General features: G+C 30.2%; 1 protein-coding gene across 1 annotated transcript; it reads right to left on the reverse strand.

The window, feature by feature from the left end:
- Positions 1 to 746: 746 nt before the first annotated feature.
- LOC129615999 (frataxin homolog, mitochondrial) lies at positions 747 to 20,524 on the reverse strand. The gene is made up of 3 exons (XM_055531418.1): positions 20,386 to 20,524; positions 20,159 to 20,328; positions 747 to 1,056 (listed from the first exon to the last, which is right to left on the reverse strand). Exons 1-3 carry the CDS (start codon positions 20,471 to 20,473, stop codon positions 781 to 783), a joined length of 534 nt encoding a protein of 177 aa, XP_055387393.1. The 5' UTR covers positions 20,474 to 20,524; the 3' UTR covers positions 747 to 780.
- Positions 20,525 to 22,145: the final 1,621 nt, after the last annotated feature.

Below are 22,145 nucleotides of genomic sequence, written 5' to 3' on the forward strand. Positions count from 1 at the left end.
AAATTTTGCTTTGTGATATAATTATATGTGTACGAGCGAGTGTTGATAAGGAGCAATATCAGCAAAATAATAATCTTGCTTTATGAGATAATTATATATGTACGCATGAGCGTTGATCTTATTCATATTAAACAATATAAATTATGTGTGCATGTGTATTTTTGAATATTTTTATTCTTTGCGTAACTTGCTTCTATGTATATTATATGAGACGATTTCACTTATGTATATGTAGGATTGAATGTGTACAGCTGTATGAAATAATATTTTCTGTTTATAGGCATAATATACGAATTTGTTCTAGTATGTATGTAAAAGAAAAAAATATTTTTTATCATTGAAAAAAATATTTTGTGTAGTCGTACAATAAATAAAAATAAAGGAGTAGTGTAGAGTAAGAAAATGTATCAATAATTTTTATTCTACGAACATTTCATTGTATGGTGCAAAAGGAAAATATATGAAGATCAATACTTAGTGTTTTGGGTAACTGACCGTTTTTTTCATGCACATTTTTTATATTATTAGGAATAAAATATTATGTTTGTATGTAAGTACATTTTATCAAGTTAATTTCGCTGTAAATTGAATTAAATTTGTATCAATTTTTTTGTTTTTTAAATTTATGGTTTTTTAAAGTTTTTAACGGCGGCCCTGCTTTTCTGTCGCCCACTGCAAATGCATACTTTGCATATATGAAAAATCCGTCCCTGTGTATAATATTTAAACAATCCACTATTTTTTCAGTTATTCTTTATTTAATAAGTTTAAAAATTTCGATCATGTTTCCAGAGTCGGATTATATCCAGAATAAGGTAGTTTAAAGAAATTTACGTCCTTTTTTAATATTGTTTTTATTTCTTTTTGTAGTAAACTGTGCAATGATTCGCCTGTATGTTTATATTTCCATTGGCCTAATTCCGCATTTTTGGATCCAAAAAAATCATATCGTTTGGGGCCACTATTTGGAGAGCTTAACCAAATCTGTTTATTCGGAGTCTGTCTGTTTATCACATATGTTCCAGAAGATCCTAAATTTACTGTGAGAACACCATCCTTTAAAATATATGAAGAAAACATGCAATTAACATATACATATGTACATACTTATTAAGCAAGTGCAGAGCTATAAAAATTCTTAATTGAAATATATATATATATATATATATATATAAATGTATTATTCTTTCTTCACATTACCGAGACAAATTTATTGACATTACAATTTCAAAAGAAAAAGGAAATGCAATTATAAATTTAAGTATGGTGAAGGTTCACAAAAGAACTATAAACACAATAAAGGGCTGCTTCAAATAGAAGTGATGTCATAATTTAGTGATGAACATTTAATTATAATTGAGTGTTGGTTACATAGTGTATTATCCTAGATAAGAATTACAGTGTCTAATCGTTATTCAACGGAAATAAATAAATTTAAGAATTATAAATTCTCTTGATAACCGCTTTCTGAAAATTACAGTATAGTATTTTGAAATTTATGTATATATTATAAAAAATATTTCAATAAATTTTATTTTTTATAAAATTTTTAACAATTTCGGCAATATTCTAAAATAAAAGTGGTAGGTGCCACAATCTGAAAATAGTTACGATTTATTCAACTAACCAATGATTATATGGTATAGAAATTGTATTATTTACAAATCGTTCGGTGATGTGAAATAACCCATTCTTTTTTAAAACCGTTGCAGATACGTGATTTCAAAAGTTAAGTGGAATCTAGTTTTGCCAAACGAAAGTTCTGTTGTGTAAAAAAAATCCACTTCCGAGGTCTGATATATCCCAAAAGTTTATAAATTCGTGACATAACCAAAGAATTCGATATGAAAAGTTTGGCGCCATTACATCACCCCACCTTTTTGTAAGCAATGATATCGTAAAAATTGCAAAAGTTTTTCTACGTTATATAATAGTTAATATTATATAATATTTATATAATATATATTTTAATATTATATAATATTATATAATATTATATATAATATATATTATAATATATATATACTATATATATATATTATTTATAATATATATATATTATTATATATAATAATATACATAATATAATATATATAATATATATATATATATATATAATATAATATATATAATTATATATATATATATATATATATATATATATATATATATATATATATATATATATATATATATATATATATATATATATATATATTATAATAGCATGTCTGTTTTATTATATTTTGTAAACAACATAGTATTTTTATAAAAATTAAATAATAAACACTCTACTGCTAAAAATTATAAGCCACTTTATTAATTGCTTTATTGGCAATAATAATGGGCAATATTTTTATGACATGTGCTTATTATATATTAAAGAAGCTATGCCCGATTTTTTTGTTACGCGGTTTACATTTATTTTACACATGCACTACGCATAGTAAACATGTTTGAACACTGCGAAATACCAAGGGACTTTGAATATTGTACTTTATATATTATTCATCAGACTTATTTGAATATTGTACTTTATATTTTAGTACATTTTTGAAGTCACAGTCATCAGCAAACGAAATTATTAAAAAAACCGCAATTTGTAACAATTTTACAGTTATGTATAGTATGGTTATACTTCATTGTTATAGTTTTGTTTGCTTTGGTATGAAGAACTCATGAAGAAAGTATGCAGATACCATAATAGAATATGCGTTACTCCTAACAAAAACATATGCCGTTTTTTCTTACGTTTAGTAATCGTTAAACATAGCGAAGCACAAAAAACTCCAAACAAAATTATACTTTATATAACAAATGACATACAAAACAGTTTTGATTGTTGCATTTTCTTGTAAATTTCCAAAAAGACACAAATTATAAGACAAAATGAATGACAAAAACAAGGATTTTAATTAAAGTATGTATGTAAAAAAAAGGGTACATCAGAAAAAACAAAAAATCATTCTAAAAAAGATAAATATGTATTAATTTTTATTTAGTTTTAAAATGGAAAAAAAATGTGTAACAAATATGAACAGCAATATTTGTTAAATTTTGCTCGCAGAAAGTTTCTGACCTGAAAAAATCTTGTATATCGAAAAGAATAGAGAAATATTTTATTTGTTTAGATACAGTTATATTTCATAATACTTCTTAATTCCTTCCATACGATATTTTCAGTTTTATGTTATAGCCAGCTCTTGACATGTAGCTACAATTATTGTCAATTCGTTCAACTATTTTGCTTCCTGACTTGGCTTTAATATTAGAATATTTTGTTTCCTTTTGGATTTTAGTTTTTTCTTTTATTTTTGTTTTTTAATTTTAAAAAAAATCTGATGTGGTCAGCACATAACCGACCGCATTGTATATTGTCTAGTTAAGTGAAAGGGTTACAGAATATTATAAAAATGTCTGTTAAATACTTCTTTTCAATTTTTAGGACATTAGTGAACTTATAATTAATATACCTAGAAATATGTAAATTTGGCTCTTACTACAGTTTTGCTTTGTACTACCCGAACTCCCAGAAATGCTCGCCAGTTAACCAGAACTGAAATATTAAATTTCAAGAAATTCCATCAATTTGTTCTGTGATTGATATGATGAAAAATGTAAAATCGGCCCGCAAATCAGTTATCGAGCCCTGATCTTTCCAAAAAAGTTATATGTTCATTGCTTTAATATGAGAAACTCATATATTAAATTTCAATGAAATCGGTTGATTATTTCTCTTTATATACACAAAAGTGTATGTTTGGCCCGTAGTAAACGTCTAGTTGCCGATGCCTGATCTTTCCAAAAAATTTACATGTTCATTGTTTTAATACGGGGAATTCATATATTAAATTTCAATGAAATCGGTTGATTATTTCTCTTTATATACACAAAAATGTATATTTGGCCCGTAGTAAACGCCCAGTTGCTGATGCCTGATTTCTTCCAAAAGTTAGGATTTTTTGCGTATGATCGAGCAAAGCTTATATATGAAATTTCAAGTAAATCGGTTGAATACTTTCTTCAAAATAGTGAAAAATGTAAAATCGGCACGCAAATCCGTTTTCGAGCCCTGATCTTTCCAAAAAAATTATATGTTCATTGTTTTAATACGGGGAATTCATATATTAAATTTCAATGAAATCGGTTGATTATTTCTCTTTATATACACAAAAATGTATATTTGGCCCGTAGTAAACGTCTAGTTGCCGATGCCTGATTTCTTCCAAAACAAACGAATTTTTGCGGACGGTCGAGCTGAGCTTATATATAAAATTTCAAGTAAATCGGTTGAATATTTTCTTCAAAATGTTCAAAAATGTAAAACAGGCCCGCTAAAAAGTGCAGTTCCCGAGGCCTGATATATACCAAAAGTTGATCGATCCGTGCCATGGTGGAAACAAACTTACATGTAAAATTTCATCAAAATCGGTTCAGCCGAACTTGAGATACACGCGTGCACACACAGAGCGACAGACGGACAGACCGACAGGTTGCTAAAAATAGTTTATTTACACTTCCCTACTATGGAGAAGTACGTTGCCACCGAAAACTCGATATGCAAAATTTGTTGCCATCACATAACCTACCTATTGTTTACACAATACGGTCGGTAAATATAATTTCTTCAAGAAATAATACTTATAAATAACACTAACGAATGCTTCGATGTTTATTTCTGTAAGAAAATATTATTTTACTGTGACTTATCATTGAAACAGGAATATTTACAATTCTTTGGAACTGATTACTACTTTAAAAAAATAAAAATTATTTTATTTTTAAAAAAATTATTCATATTTTTTATATAGAGTTTGGAACAAAAGATTGCTGATAAAACTCAGATAAAAAGAAATATGTATAAAAAAAATTTAACTGGCATTTGCCATCGATTTCGAGATGGTAAATTTTAAGCAAGTAAAAAACTGCTTATAATATAGACATTTTAAAGATTAAATTCATACATTATGTAAAAAAAGATCTTAAAAAAGTAAAAGTGGAATAGGCCGTATTACCCACGTGCCGTTAATATTTTTCAGTTGTCTACTTTTTTTACACTATGTTTTTTTTATTGCCTTCCTTCTTTTATGTCGTTCTCTAATTTATATGGTTTTTCGCTATCACATTCCATAGGGTTCTTGTTCATCGTTATTGTCATTTTCATACTCTAGTCTTATTCGCACAACGGTTACTTATGTTTCACAATATATGGAAATCGAACTAATTTATTAGTATAAATTTATTCGATTTTCAACCTTTTTGATGTTAAATTTAAGTACAAAAGTAAAGTAATGATGCATAAATAAAAGTGGGTTAGCCACCTTAAAAAAACCAAATCGGTTAAAATATGTTTGTTTTTATATAATTTGGCAATGAGAAAATTGATAGTAAATTCAATATTTTTTTTTGCTTTAATAAGACACATTTTTTTCTAATATAACCTTAATATTCCATAATTTAACCTTATTTTTTCCTTCGATTTGAAAAGTTAACCAAATTATTAAAATTTAATTTGATATAACTAGAATATCGAACTAAACGTTTTAACGCAAGGTAATTTTTCATAGGTAAAATTGCTGACCATCGCAACTAATCATTAAACCTTATTCTACTGAACGTGTCAGATTTTTTTGGTATGACGAAATGTGATGTAAGAGAAGAAACAAGACTCGAAAGTTTAGAAAGGTTGGAAAAATATCTTTCAATAAATTACTAAAAGAAAAGAGTATAAATAACAAATAGTAAATTAGAGAAAGATGTATTTGCAGTTTTTTTGCGACTAAATGTACAAACAATATATGAAAATATTCAAAAATGCGTCTAGCAAAATAACATTATGGACGCTTCTCCTGACCAATAGTATAATCTGGATATAAGGACCCCAACAGATAGTTTGTACAAAGATTATAATATTATGAATATAGACAAACAACATAAAGTGTTACAAGCTAGTCATATATACAAAATAGTAAACAATTTAATCATAACTAATTCAACACTGCGCCAAGGAACTGATATACATCAATACAACACTAGAAATGCCGAAGAATTTAGAACTTCTAGCGGAACACCTAACATATACATATAGTAACTCCATAAAAGTCTTCAATGAAGTACCACCAGCTATTAAAGAAAAAAATTATGAAACATTCAAAAAAAATATCAAAATGTATTAGCTTAAATTCAAAATCAAATTTGTATTCCTTCTTTTTTTTCTTGTTTTAAAAATTAATTTCATCTCATATTAAACTAACACAATAACTTTTTGAAAAATGTTAAATATGCTTGTATTAACATTCGCTGCAATTAACAAAATTTTTCTTTTTTGTATTCACTCTTTATGAGCTAACGCTCTTTTCTGAGATTATAATTAATAAATAAATAGTGAGACGCACGACTAGTAGAAAATACTTTTGATTTTCCAATCGAAAGTAATTCTTTTAAAGCAGTATTGACAGAATTAGTCTAATTATTTCCTTTGTTCAATAATAAAAAAAAATGCAAAGTAAATTCAACAGGGCGAAGATTAGTGGGCATCATTTTATTGGGACGCAAATAAGGATAGTCACCTGCTGGCAGCGGGGAATTTCTAAAAAAACCTCTGCTTCCGTATCCTCGTTGTTGTTCATGTTTGCTTTTTTCCCGGAAGTTTTCGGGAGAGTTTGTTCGGGATAGCTACGCTAGCGAACTTGTACAGAATATTTGCGGAAAAGGAATTCTTTTAGGCCATTTGTAGTTTTGAACCTTTGAAGTTACCGGTCCGAACGATATAGAACCGGTGGACGTTATACTTCCCTTAACATGGAATGCCGCTAAAGTGGTATACGTTGTTTAAACTGAAGGAAGCTCCCAAAGCTGCTCAAAAGCTTTTAGAACTGTCAGTCTAACATCATTTCTCCTAAATATACTGGAAAAATTAAAACACGTATACACAAGGTTGTATAGCACAACATATTTAATGGAAACGGCCCTATGCTCCTTGACACTCTTATTCTTTAACTATAGGGAATAGAAACTGCCAGTTCTTCAGGATATGAGAGCGATTTCAGTAAAATTAAGTAACGGTCGATCACCCGGGATATGTCGAAATTTTCAGCTCATGACTCCCTGAGTGCCTCAATAGAAAATATTCGTGCAATGAGCCGTGTGAAGCAAGTCTAGGCCCTAAATGGGCTGATGCAAAGTCGCATTAACTTGGCTTCTGACTGCGCTTCTGGTTAACTATCAACTCTCAAAAGACAAAGCTAGTGATTTTCAGCAGGAGACAAAAAGTGCCAAGCGTAACTCTGCCGAAACTACCTTTATCCTTTAGCAGGTAGGCTCGGTTGCTGGGCTTAATCCCTTATTCAAAATTGGAAGTCTAATGTTATAAAAAGAGTAAGGCCGTCGGAAGGAGGTAAGGCCTTAAATCAAACATTGTATATTGACGATACAGCGCGGAGGTAAGCCAGGTCTTGATGTACAGTGTTCTAGTGTGGTGGTCGGTACTCCAGTCGGTAGTGTGGTGGTAAAACTGCGAATCACTGGTGGTAAAACTGCGAATTGAAATATGTATAGCAAGATTTTTTTGAAAACATTCACTAATGCCTTGTATAATGAAACCTTATACAATGTAAACAAATAACGAAAATAAATATTTTGGGATGTTTTATTGCATATAGCGAAATTTTCTACCTTCAGCGGCAATAGATTTTTTTTATTTGAACAAAACCCTTTTTATTAAAACGATATTTCACTGGTGTTTACATATATTTTGTGCACTTTATCAAATACGATTTTCTTGTCGGCTTTATTTTTTTTTATTCATATCATTTAATGCTAATATTATAACTTATAGATTTGTGATATTGCTTTTTACCGACCGTATAGTGCAAACATTAGGTAGGTTGTGTGATGGCAACAAATTTTGCATATCGAGTTTTCGGTGGGAACGTACTTCTCCATAGTAGGGAAGTGTAAATAAACTATTTTTAGCAACCTGTCGGTCTGTGTGTGCACGCGTGTATCTCAAGTTCGGCTGAACCGATTTTGATGAAATTTTATATGTAAGTTTGTTTCCACCATGGCACGGATCGATCAACTTTTGGTATATATCAGGCCTCGGGAACTGCACTTTTTAGCGGGCCTGTTTTACATTTTTGAACATTTTGAAGAAAGTATTCAACCGATTTACTTGAAATTTCACATATAGGCTTTTCTCGACCTTTCCCAAAAATTCCTAACTTTTGTTAGAAATCAGGCATCAGCAACTGGACGTTTACTACGGCCCAAATATACATTTTTGCGTATATAAAGAGAAATAATCAACCGATTTCATTGAAATTTAATATATGAACTCCTCGTATTAAAACAATGAACATATAAATTTTTTGGAAAGATCAGGGCTCGAAAACGGATTTGCGTGCCGATTTTACATTTTTCACCATTTTGAAGAAAGTATTCAACCGATTTACTTGAAATTTCATATATAAGCTTTGCTCGATCATACGCAAAAATTCCTAACTTTTGGAAGAAATCAGGCATCAGCAACTGGACGTTTACTACGGGCCAAATATACATTTTTGTGTATATAAAGAGAAATAATCAACCGATTTCATTGAAATTTAATATATGAATTCCCCGTATTAAAACAATGAGCATGTAAATTTTTTGAAAAGATCAGGCATCGGCAACTAGACGTTTACTTAGGGCCAAACATACACTTTTGTGTATATAAAGAGAAATAATCAACCGATTTCATTGAAATTTAATATATGAGTTTCTCATATTAAAGCAATGAACATATAACTTTTTTGGAAAGATCAGGGCTCGAGAACTGATTTGCGGGCCGATTTTACATTTTTCACCATATCCACAGAACAAATTGATGGAATTTCTTGAAATTTGATATTTGAGTTCTGGTTGTTACCGAAACTAACTTGCGAGCATTTCAGGGAATTCGGGTAGCACAAAGCGAAACTCTACTAAGAGCCAAATTTACATTTTTCTAAGTATGTTAACTATAAGCTTACTAATGTCCTAAAAATTGGAAAGAAGTATTTAACAGACATTTTTATAATATTCTGTAACACTTTCATTTAACTAGACAATACACAATGCGGTCGGTTATGTGCTGACCACATCAGATTTTTTTTATAAATAAACGCTCTTCAAAAAAAACCGTTGTTTCTAAGATGTGTAATTACATTTTTTGCCACGAGGAATTATAACGTATATACACTAAATGCAGTCTTAATATTTTTACTTTTACGTTTACATACGTTATTACGTTTACGTATTCGTTATGTTTGTAAACAGTTTACAAAGTGCGGCCCTCCTGACAAAAATTAAGCTACGGGTAAAAAGTTACTGACGAACTCTTTTCTGTTTCATTGATTTGCGAGTCTACCTCTTATATCTCTTGTGCTTTTATACTTTTGGCCGACCATCGTTTTCTTTCTCTTGAACAAAATTGCAGTGGAAAATTGTCGCATTAAGCTTACTTGTTTTTTATAAAATATAATAAAATATTTTTACAAAATGTGGAAAACTCAGTAGCAGACGACTATTACATTATCTTCTTTCGAGAAGTAGAAGGTACACTTTTTAGAAGTATAGAAAGTATATCTTAAGTAGGACCGATACCAATATTTAATTGCAAAAGTTATCAGATTACTAACTGTATTCCTAAGAAAATATAATCGCATCAAATTTTCAATTAAAAGAAATCTTCTAAAAAATTTAAATCAAAGAAAATTAAGGTACCTGATTTCATAGTTTTTTCAATTTTATAATATCATACTTTATATTTCGAAAATTAATGAACTTAAATAACGATAAATTTTGAAATATGGTTTAATTTACAATAAAATAATTTTTAACAAATATGGTCAGAACGTGCTCGCCAGAAGGCCATCTTGCAGTAGTGAGGGAGGTAAGGAGGATCCACAAACTTGAGAACGATGGCGGCGGATATTGTCATTCAGCTGGATCGGGTCAGTCGCTACGATTAACCGTCACCCGGGTAAGCACTCGGAAATACAACCTTTTCAAAGTGGTAGAACAGCTTGTAACCTGAAGAAGCCTACAATTTGATTTCAGTTACAATTACGTTAGATCATTCCTTTTTCTGTAATTTTTGGCACTCAGGATGTGGCGGTAGTGAAGTTGGAGAAGGAAAATAGACGCACTTGATATACGACTTCTTTGTTCAAAAATTTAAAAATTCATACCAAAAGCATGTGTGGTGACCAGCGATGTAAAAGGCATACAATTGTACAAAACTGCTGATACTGAAACACGACCTTTACCCGATCTACTTTGTCATGGTGTAAGGGCTGAGTAGGGCCAAGTGACTCTCGAGACTTATCCCAAGATGAGATCTGAAAATAAAAAATAATCGGCCTCATCACTCTCAATTTCTCTGGCCCGGATTAAGATGTTATACGACCGTGCGATTACTGCTTAGATGGACATCAATTTTGTGCAACTCGTGACACAGCTATGGAGAAGTTAAATTTAAAGAGAAAGAGTCCCGCACTCATCAAAAACTGGGAAGGAATGTGACTAAGTGAATTCTGAAGAAAATCGAACAAACATCGGGTATGGCGAATTCCATTAAGAGACCAGAATCAAGCACTATCTTCTCGCCTTTATAACGCTTTCTCGGAGGAAAAGAATTTCACCTACAAGTGAGTGAAAAGTATGATAGTAAAGAGACAGATCCAAGAAGTTGCGATAGCTACACAGAAAGAAAGATGTTATGAAGGTGATTCTATAACGCCTCTCTCTAAGACATTTTACGAGATTCTGAAGTGCCATCTAATTACTGCTTTGGTAGATTAGACACAAGATGATCATAAAATTTTGCTGAAAAATTGAACGAAGATTAAGAGTCGATTGATGGAAAACTTTCCACAAGTAGAATGAAGCAACATTCTAAACCCAATCGAAAAAGATTAGTCGATCTTTACACAAAAGTGATGGAAAGGATAGATCACATCAAGCAAGGGCTGCCAATATCTAATTAGACGGTTACCAAACTGCAAAATGAAAAGGTTGATAGGCTGTGATATTATATTTAGTGTTACTGGCGTCTCCAGAACGACAGGATTTTGTAATAAATAACGGTATATCGACGGGTCGATAACTTTCAAAAAATATTAAACGGACACGAATCCCGCGTTGCAGAAGGTGAGTTAAAAAGAAAAAGGTACAGAAGATAAGCCTACAGAAGCTAAGCACCTGGAGGTAAAGCCGAAGCACTCGTGTGTTTGAACCATAAATTCTGCATTCATAAGATCCAAAAATTTTATTGCGAAAACAACTTCATGCACCGCGGCTAGGAAGGAGTCCTCTTGCATCTAAATCACAGAGAAGAGGAGGCAGAGACTACAATGGCGGCCGTTAGCGTAAGCAGTCATGCTACAGATAATCCCAATTAACCACTCTAAAGCAGCGCCGGCTACGATACTTCTCCGTTTGCAAGGAAAGGGAAAAGACGTAGTCTTGATTTGGGGGCTTCGCATTGTATGTGGTAGGATATATTATGTAGGTATGGGTAATATAAAATAGGTATGTGGCAACCTAGCGCGCTTATTAAAAGAAATTTGAAAGTCTGTTTATTACCTAAAAGAGTAAGAGTGAGAAATTATAGTCGGCCACAGCATCACCTGCCCAATAGACCAAAAGCAAAACTTTGATCGTCTAACATGCGAGGCCTGTCAATCTCGCAATAGCATTCTTTTTCTGACGAACGATACATATTTTTGAATTTCTTAAAAGACCGTAAAATGACTGATTGGTACTAATTCAAACACTCGCTAAACGATTTCTTGAGGCCTGTGGCTCTTGCTTGCCGAACAGCATGACCGGGGAATTATCACATGAATTGAACTCACAGGATCTATTAACAATGCTTCCGAGGAAGCACTCCCTGTCACTATATAAAGAAGAAAACGAAAACGCAATGGTAGACTATCTGGTTAGGGGTCCTACGAAAGACCAACTCAACAAAGCAACTTACCAGGGAATTGTGGAATTAGGACTCATATAAAGATAACACCAAGGTGTACAAAAGAGAGCTCAGGAAAGCCCAAATGTGTGAACTGTAATGAGGCACACCTTGCTAGCTATCGAAGTTGTTTGGTTGCAAAAGAATTGCAAAAAAGAGGATTAAAAAAGAATAAAACCAAACAAGATCAAATTAAACTTAATGAGCAAAGAGCTACAAAAATAGCTAGAATAACAACACCTAGCAAGGTGTTAAAGGGAGTATCATATTCACAGGCGCTTCAAAGCAAAACAGGATATAACAATAATAATAAGAACAAAACCCTACAAATGAAAAAAGAACTGACGCAAACAAAATACAAATGATGTATTGTATGCTGATTAGAATTGACGAGATCTCTAAAAGATTATTAAAAATAGAAAAAATAGGGACACCAAAGAAATTAAGAAAAGATGTATGTAAGTGAGGGGCGTATAGTAACTTGGAATGCTAATGGTGTTTTTAATAAGAAACAAGAATTAGAGGTTTTCTCAAAACGAGAAATATAGATATTTGTTTGCTCTCGGACGCTCATCTGGCATATAATATGGGCTTAAAATAAAATGTTATGATTGCTATAAAGCGGTACATCTCAGCAATCAGTCGAGAGGAGGTAGTGCAATACAAACAAAAAATGTATAGAACATAATGAAGAATTCAAGATAAAAACAGCTGAAATTCAGCTTATTTCGATAAAAATTAAATCTACTAAACATGAGTTTAATGTTGGTGCTGTATACTGTCCACCAAATTGCAACATTAAGAAAAATACTTTTAAAGATCTCCTATACAAACATGGATATAGATACCTATCTAGTAGGTGGTGACTATAATGCCAAACATACAGATTTGGGCTCTAAAAACACCTTAACTAGAGGAAGAGAGCTGAGAGAAGCCATTCAAGAACCAGATTGTTGCTATCACTCCATTTGCACTCCTACTTATAAGGCTACTGACACTAACAAGATTCCTGATGTTATTGACTTTTTTATAACCAAAATATCAGAAAACTTTCTAAGCCTTGAAGATAATTACGATTTTAATTTAGATGACTATTAAAGCTTTAGATTGATATTAAAGCTAAGTGAAAAAATAACTAGACCATTATTTAAACCCAGTTTGACAAATAAAGCTACAGATTGGGCGAGCTTTAAATATGAAATAATAAATAATATTGACATAAATAGCCATCCCAAATAAACAACTGATTTAGTAGGTGAAAAGAGAAGGGCCAGACGTAGATGGGAACATTCGCGTCACCCTGATGATAAAGCTGTTTTAAACAGATTTTCCCAGGTGCTTAAAAGAAAAATCCAAGAATGTAAATCGGCAACATATGAAAACTAAATAAAAAACTTTCCTACTGAAGGCGGCAAACAGTAAAATGACACCGATTGAGCACGCTTCGCCACTGATAAAAGCAAATTTTAGGGCTGATTTTATTATTATTTAACTGCAGATCCCGTTTTGTAGCACCTTACAAAGACCCTCAAACTCGGTTAATACCAATTGGTGTGATCGCATGATCCCCAATCTTCTTCTAAATGGGTCCTACAACGCTGATCTACTATGCAATAAGTGGTCTCCCCATCCATGAGACCAACCTCGGAAGAGTGTGGATTTTGGGGTATACAATCATTGTGTTTTGTTCATTGTATTTGTTTTGTTTTATTTCGGAGTTTTCTTCTCCTGGCCTTTGCGAATAATCAGTCGTAGATCAAAGAGTCGCTTATTGTGAGTCCGTTGCGTCTGGATTTCTACTGGATTTTAATTGACTCTTACCACAAGCATACCTTACTGCGGATACTTCACGACCCAATTCGCCGGGCGAGGAGCAATATAGAGAAAGCCGAATTATTTGATGATTACTTAGAAAGCATATTTACACCAAACGGAATAACATTAGATATGGGTTTTGTAGAATCTATTGCAAATGAAGCAAACAGCTCCACTTACTTAAGTAGAAATTGTGGAAGGGATAACATAGGGGTCTCATGCCAAACCATCAGTTTGGATTTAGAAGAAAGCATTCTACAATAGACTAAATCCATAGAATAACGAATATTACAGAAAAAAGTTTAGAAAATAAAGAAATCTGCTCTTCCATATTTCTAGACGTAGCACAGGCATTAAGACAAGGTATGGCATTAAGACCTTATATTTAGGTGAGGACAAATGATACCGTCACCATTTGTAGCAATTTTGAAATCTTACTTAGCTGGTAAATTATTTAGAATTAAACAAGACGCTGAATACTTCACGTTAAGAGAAATAAGAGAAGGTGTGCCTGAAGGCATTATATTGAGCTCAACGTTGTAGCAAATGCTACGGTAGCCAGTTTTGCTGACTATACTAAATTATTGGCAGTAGGATCGAACATTAACGATTCGACAAAAAAATTACAGGAGGCAAGTAACAAAATAAGCCAGCGGACCAAAGATTGGAATATGAAGTTGAATGAAGCAAAATCGGTTCACATAAACTTCACCAATCGAGAAATACTGATTCCACCACAAATTAGCTTAAATGGAACGAACATAGTAATCCATAACGCGGCCAAATACCTAGGAATGACTTCAGATGTCAAGGTAAGGTGGAAAGAGCATATAAAGAGAACCTATCCTACTTAAATACGAGACTTGTGAGAACTATCGACGTGAACTACCTATGAGAACGGCCGAAGTGATAACGAACTGTTAAGTTGCTAGATTGGGTTTCAACAATGATATTTGGGTCTAGTTTCTTTGCCTTGGCCAATGGAATACATAGGACATATTTAGAGATTTTAAAGGACTAATAAGCTTTTAGTTAACATATCTAGACAAATTTGAATTTGGCTCTTAGTAGAGTTTCATTTTATGCCGTCCGAATTATACGAAAAATTCTTCAGTAACTTCTGATAACAACCAGAGCTGAAGTATTTAATTTCAAGAAATTCCATCAATTCGTTCAAAAGATATGCCAAAAATTACAAAATCGGCCCCGAGATCAGTTTCCCAGTCCTGACCTTTCCAAAAAATGTATAAATTCATTTTTTTAACACCTCGAATTTAAATATAAAATTTTAATGAAATCGGTTCATTATTTTTCGTTATATAGGCATAATATTTGGTCCGTAGTAAACATCCAGAGTCTGACACCTGATTTCTTCCAAAATTTAGGTTTCGTGTACGGTCAAACGACGCTAATACATGAAATTTCAAGTAAATCTGTCGAATATTTTCTTCATAATAACCAAAAATGTAAAACACTCTCGCTAAAAAATACAGTCCCCAAGGCTTGATGATCAATCCGTGCCATGATCGAAATAAACTTACATAAAAAATTTCATCAAAATCGATTCAGCCGAACTTGAGATACACGCGTGCACATACAGACCGACAGGTTGCTAAAAATAGTTTATTTCCACTTCCCTAGCATGGAGAAGTGCCTTCCCACTGAACGTGTCACTATGTGCTGTTTTGTCAGCAAGCTTTAAAAAAATATACATACAGAATTTATGTACGTATGTATCTACCTAAAATTTTATTTTTATTGTTCGAGCGAAAAACTGTAAAATGCTAAATTCTAATCCATTCATATGTACATACACATATTTGAATAAAATTATTATTTTGTTTTCGCCTAAACCTTTTCTTTATTTGAAAAATTACATTCATATGTACATACATGTATTTGAATACAATTATTATTTCGTTCCTACCTAAACCTTTTCTTTATTTGAAAAATTTAATTTTATATGTTCACCCACAGTTTAAAAAAAATAGGTATACATTCATAATTATGTAGTTTTGAACTTAAAATTTTATTTTTAATTATTTGAACGAAAAATAAAATTAATTTTAAAATTTTCAATTCTAATATATTCATATGTACATACAAACATAAAGCAAAAACTTAAACAAAATAAAAAAAAATTTCTAAAACAATCCCAAAAAGAAAAATACGACAATATCCAGGCAAGCATTGATCCAATAACCTTCTGGTTATGAAACTACCACGCTACCCACTAGGCTACGCAGTACCTTGAATGTGCCTTTATAATCCTTTATTTTATTCATATTTCACATAACTCTTCAAAAACATTTTTGTTTCCATTGAATTTTTTTTGCGTTATTTGTGTTTAACTAAAACATGAACTAGTGAAAGTTAATTGAAGAAGGTTTAAAAAGTGAGCATTTTAAAATGTTGCTACTAAATATTGTATAGTATTAAAAGTTCAACATATTTTTTTATATCAAATAAGATATACACTTTTCCCAATTGCAATTGGGATCAATCAGAACTGAATAAGTTTACTTATCTAGCTTTGAATGTTTTTAAATATGCGTTTCACTTATATGAGGTAACCAACTTGAATATTTAAATATGAAATGTGGAAGTGAATATGAGCAGATGTTTCATGTTCAACATGAAATAAAACGGTAAAAAAACTAGAACACATCTTCATTTCAAAAGTGTATAACATGACATATTTATATTTCAACCCCTTCTTAGAAAATATTTTGATCTCGAGAATAACTGAATATCTAATTTGGTCATAAAAATTTTGGAACAAATGATTATTTATAATGTTCTTCAAAGAATTTTAAAAGTACTGCAAAATTTAAATTTTTTGTTCTCGCATTAGAAAGTGCTTAAAATTTTAACTAATACTGCATTCATAACTTTTTTTGCCAAAAATGTAGACATCATGAAGTGATAGAAAAACCCTAGAAATATAAAATAGAAAAATAGGAGTTAGTAATAGTATAAACATATGTATGTACATATATTCAATCGAACGCCATGTGAAGTCTCGTTCTGCTTTTATATTAAAAAAAATATAAGTATATAGATATGTATATGTTTGTAGCAGAATGAGTAGAAATTTTCAATGAAACTTATACATAATAGGTCTGTCTGGGGTAAAACTTGCAAAAACTTTTAAAAGAGAAACAATGGCGAAATTTCTTTTAAAAAGAGAAGAAATTCTCTCTAAATTTTTTTTTTATATTTTTAACACTAATCATACCAAGACTTAATATATACCTATTTCTACCATAGCGGGTCAAATGACTCGTTGTGGTAGATATCGGTATACAACAAGAATTACTCAGAATAAACAAAACAAAACAAACAAAAAAAATTGTTATAACTGTACTAATGTCTTTATATCTAACAAGTCCCAATACTCAATTTTTTTTACGAAATATTACGAATTTTTGGCTTCGTTGCTGGTTTTTTCTTTAAATGCCACTGATCGTGTCATATTTTTTATTATTTTTTTCTTTTTTTTTACGTAAAAAAAGAGTTTAATATTTTAAAAAATCTCAGGATATTATACACATTTTTTAAAAAGCTTCCCATTTAAATTCTATTGCACGAAAAAGAAAGAAAGGTAGGAGGAAAGAAAAAATGATAAAAAATTTCAAATTCATATTTCAGTATGGTTTCAAATCTTAATGAGGAAGGATGTATGATTTTTCATGCACATTTTGTATTTCCCAATAAGGTAAGTTGAGTAGTGTCGGCTAACAAAAATGTTAATAAAAGTAATATAGGTTGACACATTTCAACAATTTGAATTATCTCATTTCGGTTATTTATACGTTACTTATAAAATTGTTTCAAATAATTTCAGTTAGTTTTTAAGTTATTAAAAATAAATATGTATGTATCTACTTCCAATCAATTTTTTTTTTTAAATAATTATTTTAGAACCATTTCGAACATATTATATTGAGTGCTTCAAAATTTTGTTGTGTTCTTCTTTCACATTTTATTAGCAGGTAAAGAAGAGAAACTTATTTATAAAATGGCCCTGCCTGTTTATGAATCTTAATAGTAAACGCAAACGGACAAAAATTTACATCAGTACCTTCTACCTGTCGTTTTTCAATCGAAGTTTTTGAGTCAGTTGCTAAGATACTATTTATTTAAAAAATAAAAAAGATATTCGAATCCGGTCATAAAATATATTATTGTCTTTTCCAAAACCTTTTAAATATTTTTTTACTTAGGTAACAAAATTGTTTACAAATAGAGGTAAAATTTGGAAGTGTATTAAAATTTGTATTTAAAAAATAATATTTGATTGTATTTTAGATATTATTTTCTAATTCCCTCTTAAAATTTTTTCTCAACTCACTCAAAGTGAAGTTTTAAAATAAATTACTCAAAAGGTATTAGATCTCAAAGGAACTAATTATTTGTTTTATGTATTTTTGGGTAATTATTTTTCAGAACTTTTCTTATTTTAAGTTTTATATTATTATTTATTAGGAAAAAATATATTTATATGTATGTTACTGGTGTGTTTTTGAAGAAATAAAGTGAACCTGAAATATCTCAGCTACAGAATGGAACATAATTTCAAAACAACAGGCATAATTCTTGCAAGGCTTTCAATGCAAGCACACGCAAATAGTTTAGTATAGTTTTAAAAGCCATATAAATTATAATTATTATTTTTTTGCTTTTTTCTTCAATTTATTTTTAAATTCTATTTTTTATTCAAAAATTTTACTCTGTAATTCAGCACCCTTCTGCTTGGAAGACAAGAAAGGTTGTCTTCGCTAAAAATTGCAATTTTTTTTATTTTTTAAGTGCATTTTTCAGATGGAATTTACCAATGGATTTTTTTGAAATTAATATTTTAAATTTAAAAAAATATCTAGAATCAGTAGAGTAATTGGTCAAAAATATTGAATACTTTCTTTCAAACAAATAAATTTTGGCACCCCTTCCATTAAAATTCCATATAAATTTGGAATTTATTTTTGATTTGCTCTCTGAGCTTGATGGTCTGTAGATATATATGGCATTAGTTTTTAAAACACAAAATTTTACTTAATAAAACTTTAAATCCTGAGGAAATGAGAATAAACATTCAAAAAGTTTATAAACCTATTAATGAGATGTTACTCGCAGTTCAAATAGAAAAGGTATTGATAAAACAGAAACGCGTTATCTTCGGCTGAACCAGAGTACATTTTTCGGGAGAAGAGGTATACCTAAGAAATTTATTGGATGATTTTGATATTGTTTATTATGAAATTGCATATGTATGTAGGTATATTTCTTGAAATATATTTGGTGTAAATATGTATATTATCAGAAAACTGATTATTCCAGAAGAGTTGAAGAATGCAAAAAGTTGCGATAACATAAAACACGAATATACATTCTTCGTATATGAAGAAATTCACGTACATATATCCGAGAAGGATGACTTTTTTTAAAGGTGGTGAATGTAGGAATATGTATGTTAAAGTCCCTTTATCAGATGGGTCTTTAACGTACATAACCCTGAAAGTTGCAAAAATTCTTTTATATAAGTAACATACATACTTGTTTAAAGTTATATACATACACGATTGAAACCAATTATTGGTTTCGGAAAAATTTCTTAACCATTATAAATATTTCAATAACAGAATATTTGCTAAAAAAATTATTCTGACAGATTTGTTTTCGCATAGTAATTTATGTATATAATTATGTACTAGTAAAACATTCTAGAGAAGCAAAAAGTGTTGTGCCTTGCTGTTGGTTCTCCTAAGTAAAAACCTGTTAAAATAGAAATTAAATACAACTATTTAATTGAGGCATAGGTACCAAATTATAGTATATTTTTCACTTCATTAAAAAGTCAAAAAAAAGTTCTTTGCAAAATGAATAGAATGATCCTTTTGGAAAATAAATTGATATTTTTTTAGAATTGATCGGGAATTATTAAAAGGATGACAATTCCTTAACAAATGACCAGAACAAATGTTTTCAAATTAAATTAAAAATAAAAGCTAATATTCTGCTTTAACCGAAATGAAACGGTTTACAAGAGCAGTATTTGCAAATGTTGAAAGTGCAGTTTCTTTCGAAGAGTACAAGTATTTATTTTGACATTTTCATTAAAAACGCTCATTTGATTTTACTAGTTTGACCGAAAAGCACAATAAATATATCAAAGCTCGCAAATAAAACGATCGTAAGTCAAGCCAGGATACATACTACTGAAGGTAGGTAGAAACTTACTGAATTTTTTTAAGTTTCAAATTATTCGTTTACCTATGTATAGTTACCTTTACCTATCTTCTCATTTCGAGAAATACATAATTTCTTTTCAAAGTTTTTATTTTTTCTTACATTGTAAGTAACATCTGATAACTCCACAAAAGTTGCAGAATCCAATAATTCTTCAAAATATTCAAATAAACCTTCTAGAGTTTCAGTGCAAACCCTTTCATATTCAGCATGTTTCATATCTACGAAATCCCACTGCTCATTATCACAGGTAGAGAATCGAATTTGGCTCCCTAAAGCAAGTTTGTTTATAATTTTCATTAACATATAACAGGTTTAGGAAAAAATACTTAAATGTTTCTCAAACTCTTTCTGCGGAATTCTATGCCTAAGTATTATTTTCGAAATCCTGCTTAATCCTTTACAAAGTGAAATCATTTCACGTTTATTAAGAAGAACAGTATGACATTTGATATATTAATATGTAAAATATTTAACCTTTGACAGGGTTGAATCGATCCAAATTAATACAAACGAATTCATACTAGACATAGAAATATAAGGAAGGCTGTCAAATGGAGCTCTTTATCCCTTTTGGTTCACGTGTAGTATTAACAAAAGTGAAGATTTACCTAAAAAGGAGAGTTATATTGGTTATATATTTTGAAAGAAACTTTAAAATAAAATTTTCAAAGTTCTAAATGCAAAAATATCTTCAAAATTAAGGTTCTTTAGTGCTACTGAAATTCCAGAATAAGAATTTTTCAATACTGTATTCAATACTGATTTAATACTTTCAATACTGATTTCAATACTGATTTAATACTTTCCTAGCTTAGTTCACAAAAAAAAAAAAACAAAATTTGAAAAAATTTCTGAAAGTAGTTTTCATTTTGTTGTCTGACTCACTTCGAATTGAATTTTCCAATTGAATCTCAATGAAGATCTTGCAGGTTTCGTGCATTTTTTGTTAACAAAATCTTCGAAATATAGATTTTATTTTGAAAAAATCAAGAAATTTCAGTTAAGTATTTGACAGAACTGTTCACGTGTTTCTCCGGGGCTCCACTACTCGATAAAATCTTCCGGTACGTAAATTTCGTGTACAAAAAGCTCCTTTTTAATAATGATACTAGGAACAATGACTTTATGTCTTACAAGCAACAACGTAAGAGAATAACGTGAAAACACGATCTTATTTTAGGTTGCCTGAGATAAAACTTGAAAAAACTTTCAAAAGAGAAACAATGAAGCTGGATTCATTGTTTGGTCAGTTAAACGACGAGCTGATGTATTTTACATGAAAATTTGAATTTTTGACATTCTATTTATTTTTAGTACAGCATTTTATTTTTAGTACATTTTTTGCTCTCTCTCAAAAATTGAATCAACTTCAACTTTAGTGCGGAAGTTTTTTAAAACGTCAAATTTATAAATACTGAACTATTACAATTACATAAAATTCTTGTCAAAAAGTAATAAACGCATTAAACAAAAAAAGGAAAACGATCAGCTTTTTTCAGACGAACCAATGAACAATCAAGAGAAAACATAGTTCGACTTTAAATAGCTCAGCTTGAAAACGACGAACCAATGAAGCCTGACGAAATTTCTGGCAAAAAATTCTCATTTAAAAAAAATAAGCCGGACGAAAAACTTGAAAAAACTTTTAAAAACTTTATCTAAAATACAATCAAATATTATTTTTTAAATACAAATTTTATACATATTTCTAAATTTTACCTCTATTTGTGAGAAAAATTTTTAAAACTTAATATATTACCTAAATAAAAAAAAATTTAAAAGATTTTGGAAAAATATATTTTTATGACCGGATTCAAATATCTTTTTTATTTTTGAAATAAATAGTATCTTAGCAAATGACTCAAAAACTCCGATTGTAAAATGACGAGTAGTAGGTACTGATATCCGTAAATTTTTTTCCGTTTGCGTAAATATTAAGATTTATGCACAGGCAGGGTCATTTTATAAAAAGATTGCTGTTGTTTCCCTGCTAATAAAATATGAAAGAAGAGCACAGCCAAATTTTTGAAGCACTCAATATAGCATGTTTGAAATAGTTTCAAAATAATTATTTAAAAAAAATTGA

The sequence above is a fragment of the Condylostylus longicornis genome, unplaced genomic scaffold (assembly GCF_029603195.1).
Source record: "Condylostylus longicornis isolate FDR11 unplaced genomic scaffold, ASM2960319v2 ptg000157l, whole genome shotgun sequence".
In the NCBI taxonomy this organism is placed as follows: Eukaryota; Metazoa; Arthropoda; class Insecta; order Diptera; family Dolichopodidae; genus Condylostylus; species Condylostylus longicornis.

Bases quoted from the DNA above. Each gene is read 5' to 3' on its own strand.
- LOC129615999 (XM_055531418.1), bottom strand. From the start codon at position 20,473: ATGATTTCACTTTGTAAAGGATTAAGCAGGATTTCGAAAATAATACTT. The intron at 20,329-20,385 runs GTATTTTTTCCT...AACTTGCTTTAG, and splicing joins AGAGTTTGAGAAACATTTAA to GGAGCCAAATTCGATTCTCT. The intron at 1,057-20,158 runs GTAAGAAAAAAT...TATATTTTAAAG, and splicing joins TATCAGATGTTACTTACAAT to GATGGTGTTCTCACAGTAAA.